At 46.2% G+C, this 8120-nt stretch overlaps 1 protein-coding gene across 3 annotated transcripts in view; it reads right to left on the bottom strand.

Annotated features, from left to right (window-relative positions):
- Positions 1-3068: 3068 nt before the first annotated feature.
- The window catches only part of MAP2K4 (mitogen-activated protein kinase kinase 4), a 137866-nt gene continuing 132814 nt past the window's right edge, over positions 3069-8120 (bottom strand). For all 3 annotated transcript variants that reach the window (XM_027047464.2, XM_027047465.2, XM_053212426.1), the window contains 2 exons: positions 7505-7550; positions 3069-5775 (listed from right to left, as the gene is read on the bottom strand). In XM_027047464.2, coding sequence (XP_026903265.1) covers positions 5662-5775; positions 7505-7550 — 160 coding nt within the window. In that variant the 3' untranslated portion in view covers positions 3069-5661. The remainder of the gene's footprint in view (positions 5776-7504; positions 7551-8120) is intronic.

Raw genomic sequence — 8120 nt, 5'->3', positions numbered from 1 at the left:
TCATGATCTCGTGGGTCGTGAGTTCAAAGCCCAGCATCAGACTCCGCACTGCCAGAGCCTCTCTCTCTCTCTCTCTCTCTCTCTCTCTCTCTCTCTCTGCCCCTCCCCGGCTCTCGCTCTCTCTCAAATATAAATAAACATTTAAAAAAGAAAAGGAAAAAAAAAGAGAGGTGAAGGGCAGTCATGGAGATAGACTGAAGGGGAACAAGCCCAGAGGTGAGGAAGACCGACTAGGAGGCAGAAACCCACAGTGAGAAATGAATGTGTCACATTGTCAATCAGAGTAGAGAGAAACAAAAGAAACTAGAGAAAATTACGGGATCCAACCAAAAGCACCTGGCTCCTACCCAGAAGAAGAAGGTGAAGAGAAAGAGGTCCCCAGAAGGCAAGTCTCACATATTCAAGGCAAGCCTTGACATATTCAGGAACAGAAGCTGATTCTAGCCAGTGCTTATGCTTTCTCTGCCCTCGGTTGAAACAACCCTCCACACTTTGGAATTGGGTTGACCTTATAGAAACGGGCAGATGTGTTGGGACCCAGTCTTGCAAACAAAGAAATGAAGCTGCGAAATACCACCTGGGATCAAAAGCGAGCAGGAAGCGTGATGCTTCTAACCACACGCTGAAGGCATTTTTTCCAAAGAAATAAAAAATGTTCTCATCCATGGCTCCACGGACTGGACTCAATGTAGAGTTCGTAAGATAGGAAGGAATCATGTGCATGTAACGAATCTTGGCTTAAAACATTTTTTTAGCCATCTTATACACACACCTTCTTATTTGTTATGTTGTTGAATAGGAAACACATGGTTTCTCCAGAAGACTCTCAACAAAGCATCAAGAGACAGAGATGGTCTGCCTCTGCCCAGGCACTGCCTTACAAAAGCTACCAAGTTCTTGAAGACTGGTACCCGGCGTGTGGGACTATCTACCTCACAGACTTGCATTCGCATTGAATCTGTGCAGAAAAGCTAGGAAAAACCAGAAGTCCTGTTTTTCAGTGCTTCAGCAAATCAAAGGCTGATAGAAATCTGATTCCTTATACATTATCCTTACTCAGTTGTGACTTCACACTATGCTCTACAGATTGATAATTTCAGATGGCAGAGTCACATTTTACATCGAAGAAGTAGAATACACTTTGGCAGACCCTCAGGAAAAGAACAAAACAAAAATAAAAACGCTAACGCAGACGTTGCGTTACCTTGTAATGATTTCAAGGTTTGAGACGAGAATTCTTGGATATTCGTTTATCGGAAAGATTTCCTGGATACTCGTTTATCTGAAAGAAATACATCAATTTAGTCCATAGCAAACTCCCAGAAGGTACATGGAGGCTGGTGGTTCGGACTAACGGTATTCCTTACGCGCGCAGTCTCACACCAGCTTTCCATCACATGCGCGTGTCTTAAGAGTGCACCCTAAGAAGTGAGTCGCTCGTGCTATTGGATTTTCCCTCAGCCGACTTCATGAGGTATTTTAAGGAGTTGACAAGTTCAAGACCAACAGTTCTTAGGTTCTCCATCCCTCACACCCCGAGTAATAGGTACAGATGCCATGCATGTGACTGGTGCATCCAGCCCTGGTCGAAAGCTGGAGACAGAAGTCACCTCTGGACCTCCGAGACAAGGTGGCCAGTGTTCCAGGACGCTTCCAAGCCCCTCTGGGTCCCATTTCTATCCTCCCGCAGCTAAGACACATGGAGGGAACCAGTAAGCGAAAAGGCACTTTAATACTAACTAAAACCCATCACAATTTCCTCTCCTGCCAAATCCCCATTACCAGCGACTGCCACACGATGTCATCATGCTGATAGGGATATGAAGGCCTCTGTCCTGAATCCCGGGGGTGCCACACCTGACGCTGCCTTTGTATTGGCCACTAAGCCCCACTGAGCACCCCACTCCAGAACCTCTGAGGTCAACTCATCCCCAAGACAAAGAAGCTGGCCTTGGTCAGGTTTATGAACAGAGTTACCCCAGCTGGAGTTCCCTCTCCCTCTCAACTCCGGCCTGCTTCTTGGGTGACAGTTTTTTGTTTTCTTAATTAATGTAGCCTTTCCTACAGTACATGTCACAGACGTGGATTTGAATCTCAGCTCCCCTCCCTGCTGCTACCGGAGCCACAAGTTTGCTTCTCTCAGCCTTGTTTTTGCTTTCGTTTTCCTCTCTTCTATCTGAGACACTACAAACTGACTTTGGAAGGCTACAGTCAGGATCAAAGGAGATGAACACATATAGGAGAGGCAGGTTGCTCAGTCTATTTCCCGTGACATTGTCTTGCACGGCTAGGGTCTGGAAGCTCCGCGGGGTATCTTTCCCCTGGCAGCAAAGGCAAAGGCGTAGCTGGGGAGGCTATCTACGGCCATTCCCTGGAGAACGTTTGATACTCACCTACCACAGCTGGTTCCAGAACGATACCTCCTGCATCTCAGATCAGGTTAGGAAACAGGCACAGGGGAAGAGTGAGGTGCTGAATCTGCATATGATCAATGAGTCAGGATTTGGCCAATAGCCGAGAGGCGCTAATGTAACAGATACATTCAGCACTGGAGCTTTGAAGTTCTTCCCTCCCCCACTTTCCAGGCTCCCATGGCTTTCTGCTCAGCAACATCTATCCTCCCGCCCATAAACCTCTCAGGTCTGACCTCCACAGGCCTTTGGCCCACACACCTCCTCCCCACCCTTCTCTCTAAAGTAGGGTTGACCGCAATCTGAGCTGGTATCCAGTGCTCACCCAGCAGCGACGGCACCAGTGTGAGGCAGGCTGGGTTCTTACGAGCTGTGTACCTCCACCGTGACACAGGTTGAAGAACGGTACCCTTTTCCTTTAGCATCGAGAAAGCCAGGGCAGGTGAGGGCAACCAACAAAGGAGCAAACTGGAAAAAGAGACTGCATCACACCCCCTCAACAGGTACTTCACGAATACCTCTGTGGTTTCAAGAAGAGTGAGCAGAGAGAGAGAGAGAGAGAGAGAGAGAGAGAGAGAGCAACCACAAGAAGGGAGGAGGGGAAAAAAAAAAAAAGGAGCCATAAACACTTCCAGAAGAAGGGAGTTTGTCCCAATGTGAAATGCACAGATAATTTAATGGAATTTACTTGATTTTTCCCCTCTCAGGGTCTGACTTCAGAAAATCAAATTACAAAGTCATCATCACAGCCTAGATTTATTACAACTGACCTGCAGGCAAAGGGTAGAACTATTACATAAACACTTCGATTCCATGTATATATCTTAAATAGAGGAGGAATTCAAACAAGAATACAGGATAAAATATTCCAAAGCTCCAAGAAGCAATTATGTTACTGAGCTCCATTTTTACAGACAAATAAGGCAATATCCCTGCACATTAGCTTTTTGATAATTTTTATACATTTTTTTTCTATGGTACAAGAGAAAAATAACCAGAGCTCACAATGTACAGTCCTTACACTATTTTCACAGTTTGTGAACACTATACACCCTTTTGTTTTAATAAAGATACATTGTAATAAACTCCTTGCCCTTAAGTTTATAGTTTATAATAATCTATGATTAATACACTAAAATTGCCTTTTTATGTGGTTGTCCACACAACAGAACGGTCAGATTAGCTCCTGGACAGTCAGAATTGCTTTGATCTCCATGTGTCTAATGGCAAAGTGACCCTACGCTGAGCCAGACGGGAAGTTGACAGCAGAGAAACAGATTCCTCTTGAGTCGCCGGGGGCAACGGAGGATGATGGCTTGGTGCAGTCGAAGGAAGACGTGCAACGACGCCTCCGTTCAGAACACTGGGAAGTCTAAGGTTTGGGGAGCCAGGGAGGGGGGAGAAAAACAAGGAGACTGGGCAGGCGGACCAAAGTGAGAAATCATTTCTGAATTCTGAAAATGGACAGGGACGTAACCTTAAACAGCACCGTCTCCCCTCTATCGTTCTATACCGTTTGCGACGGCCACCCTGGGAGGAGACACGTCGACACCTGCCACCGCCTGGTTCCTGGATGGCACTGTGTGCCTCTCGGCCCACGGCCATTTCCTACCCAGTGTGCCTGAGCCACTCCCAAGGGCTACTTAACTGTTACACGGAACCCAACGCTCGGTGCCAGGGAGGCCTGAGCAAAACCTAGGGAAGACCCGGCTAAGGGGTAAGTGAGGCAGCATAGCAAAAGAGAGCAGATTCCAGGGGTGGTTTTGGGCTTTGGGGTTTTGTGGGTTTTTGGTTGTTGTTGTTGTTGTTTTTTTTTTTTTTTTTTTTTTTTTTGTAGAATTCCAATTCCAAGAAACGACAGTGACCTGTGCCAGAGACTCTCATGGGTGACGAGCTTCTCTAAAGACTGCCATTTCAGACCCTCATCTGGTCAAATGGGTCTCTAGAAGATGCTTCCTCATCACCTACCACATCAGTGGGGCCCCACGCTCCTCAGCCTTTTACACGTTAGAGTGCAGGAGGGATTTGGGGCTAAATATCCCGGATGATTAAAAATGGTTTTGATATGGAGGGGTGGGGGGTAAAAGGCAAAATATTGGACTGAGCAAAAGTCAGTTAGCGGCAACAGACCACATGGGCAGGGGGAGGGATCCAGAAACCGAAGATGTGGGCCAGTGCGGGCAGACGACTGAGGTTTGGTCTCGTGCTGCCTATAAGCAATCTCTACATCATCAGTCAAGGCACATCGCTTCTATAGCTACTTCTCCCTGTGAGTGACTTATGATGGCTAAAGTATCAGGCTTGGGACCCAGGGGAAATAAAGGGTGCTGTAAGTTGTTCCAGATCGGATGCTAGAATTGGAAACACCCGTAAACTTGGCCCTCAGCACGTTTTTCTTCTTTCAGTCCTGGTGGTTTGTGGCAGACGGAACATCAAGTTGGCAGGACACCGAACTTTGAGAAAGAAAATTCTTAGGGGCAGCACCTTCTGTGACAAGTGGCAGACTCCTGAGTCTTCCCGATGAAGAGAAGGACTAGTCAAGGAGAAAAGAACACGTTCTGTCCTGTCTCCGTATTTCAGGGTTCACCTCTTTGAATGCAACACGGTTTTTGGTAAAGAGAAACTCGTTCTAATTTAACGTGATATTTCAAACAGGAAATTTGGCTGAGCACATCGATCCCCGAACATCGACCGTGACGGTGAAGCAACAGAGTATCAAATCAGTAAATCTATTGCACTTGGTGAAGAGAGAAAATTAAAATTCCTCCTTTGTCTCCCAGCTCCAGAAGGCAATGCGTCTCGTTGGCTGTGCAAACCCTTCTCGCTCAAGCCCGAGTCTCTGTGTTCAGACGTCGTACATCCATCACCGTGCGCTCCCAGTTTCTGGAAGTCTGACAAAACACCATTCCAGTGGCTGCGTCTCCAGGTTTTGAGTCTAGAAATGAAGTTAAGATGTGATCTGATCACAGTCAATAAATTGATCGTACTGACTTCCACATGTCACGGACACGTCCGTCACAAAAGAGCGGGGTGAGGTCTCTCTGACCAGCACGAACACTGTGTGATCGATCGGGTATCACGGGGATGCATGTCTAGGTGACAGGAGCATACACACAAGATGGAAACGAACACCAATCTCACTGCACGTGGTGTCTGGGCAAGCAATAAAAACACTGCGATGCGGGATGAAAATTCTTTACGTCTTGCCTCCTCTCAGCCCTTTTTCCTAGAGTCTGACGCAGCGGCGAGATCAGTCGACGTACATGGGGGAGCTGGGAGTGGCTGGCATTTGATCCAGGATTTTACAAACGTAGCATGCGACCTCTACGGTACGTTCTTCATACATCAAAATAAAGGGATGTTTCTGCAAGAAAAAAGAAAAGATGATCAAAGTTCGTAGGGGGGCCCACACTGAGCTTTTCCCAATTTCGATACGGCACGGGACGGAAGGCTCCCACCACATAATGGCTGTGAAATACGGTCACGCTCGTTCCGAGAGACCGGTTAGTGGGTGTGGGCAAGCCCGATCTGGAAGAGCCATCCTGGCAGTGAGGTCAGGAGGCTTCTCTGCACACCGGGGAGGATTTGCTAGGCAGACAGCAGGAGAGCTGCTCCTCGGCCCCAAACACAGCTGGAGGCCCTGCCACCATCTGAGAGCCAGGAGGAGCCACATGAGTATGGGTTGCCACTCCCCGTGGGGACACAGGCATAAGCTTCAACCTCCCATATCCCCCATGTGCAGAAGGATCTTAGAGAAGAGGCTGTTTCAGTGCTCCAGACCCTGCTCTGAAAGAGGCTCGACAGAATCCCATCCTGTGAACTTCTGCCCCCGTCCCCTCCGAAGCCACCAGCCCTGTATCTGCGTCACAAGCCCACCCTTTCACACGCTATCTCTACCAGTGTTTTTCTTTCATGGCTTCTCTAAGTACGTGGGCTGGATATCTTCGGAGTCCCTGCTGGCACAGACCAGAAGTTTGACCTAACACCCTGGACAGCTAGGCAAGGGCGTCTTTGCTTCAACTATCACCACATTATTGATTAGGTCACAGCATTTTGTTCACTGCCAGGACCAGAGCCATTCCAGCGCTGCTTAAAACAACCAAGTCCCAGGGATGGGTGAGCTTTTGAAGAAATGGGAATTTGCTGTATGATGTAAATTTGCATTGAGAGAGTTTAATACAGAATAATTTTGAATAATTTTGTAGGGGTAGCTTGGTGGCTCGGTCGGTTAAGCGTCCGACTTCGGCTCAGGTCATGATCTCGCGGTCCGTGAGTTCGAGCCCCGCGTCGGGCTGTGTGCTGACGGCTCAGAGCCTGGAGCCTGCTTCGGATTCTGTGTCTCCCTCTCTCTGCCCCTCCCCTGCTCACGCTCTGTCTCTGTCTCAAAAATAAATAAAACATTAAAAAAAATTTTTTAAATTACTTAAAAAAAAAATAATAACTTTGTTACACACACACAGGCCAGGCAGTGGACGGTGGCTCCTGAAATGAATGTTAAAATTCTGGAGGGTAATTTTTATGACATGTCAAGGCCAAATTTTTCCATAAGAATCTAGCCAAAAATTAGGAGGAAAATGTAACTTCAAATTTTCTCTTTCCAAATACTGGTTTCAAACATTATTAAAAAAAAAAAAACAACACTCAAGGGTGGGGTGGGGGGTGGCGGTGGGGGTACCTGGGTAGTGGAATTGGTGAAGCATCCGACTCCTGATTTTGGCTCAGGTCATGATCTGGCGTTTGTGAGTTTGAGCCCGGCGTCAGGCTCCACGCTGACAATGGGGAGCCTGCTTAGGATTCTCCCTCTCTCTCTCTCTCTCTCTCTCTCTCTCTCCCTCTCCCTCTCCCTCTCCCTCTCTCCCCCTCTCTCTGCCCCTCTCCTGCTTATACTCTCTCTCAAAAATAAACATTAGAAAAAATAAAATTATTAAAAACATAATAATAAAATACTCAATTAGGTCAGGCTATTTGTTGAGAACACAGGAGACCATTACTTGCTTAGAGAATGAGCATGCTAAGAGCATTTGGGCAAGGAAATAACTAAAATTCCCAAGGTCTCATACAAATAACTAAAATTCCCAAGGTCTCATACTTACCAGAAGTTCTTTATACTTTGGCCTTTTGGATTCATCCTTCGTAAGGCTAAAATAACAGAAAAATACCATTATTAAAACGGAAACACAGTTACCCAAGTGCTTTTCTTTTCACAAGTGAAGTATCACAAAGAATCAAGCAGGTTTTTTCCTTCAGATACAAAAGGAACAAAGAGAACAACCTGCCAGATGTACGTACACACACACACACACACACACACACACACACACACACAATTTATAATCTAAGGATTTGTCCTCAGGATATTCAGTGTAGAAGCATTAGTGGAAAACAAGAAACAAGTTAACTACTGATTGCAGATTACAGCACAGCTGCGAATATTACGAATAAATGTACGAATGTGTGTATAAAATCGTGTGTATGCACGTGTTTTCTAAATACATACACGAGTATTTATACTGACACCACCTAAGGGAAACCAGAAGTCTGGGAAGTAAACTGTATACAAATTTTATCAATTTATCCTTAGATTTTTTTTTTTTTTTTTTTTTTTTTTTAATTTTTGAGCTCTGTATTTCAATCCTGTGTCCTTTGGTCCAAACGTGGAGAGCACCACCGCCTTACTAAGGACTATATTGATATAATAAAACACTCTGC

Source organism: Acinonyx jubatus, chromosome E1, assembly GCF_027475565.1.
Source record: "Acinonyx jubatus isolate Ajub_Pintada_27869175 chromosome E1, VMU_Ajub_asm_v1.0, whole genome shotgun sequence".
Lineage (NCBI taxonomy): Eukaryota > Metazoa > Chordata > Mammalia > Carnivora > Felidae > Acinonyx > Acinonyx jubatus.
This window is presented reverse-complemented; position numbering and strand designations above follow the sequence as displayed.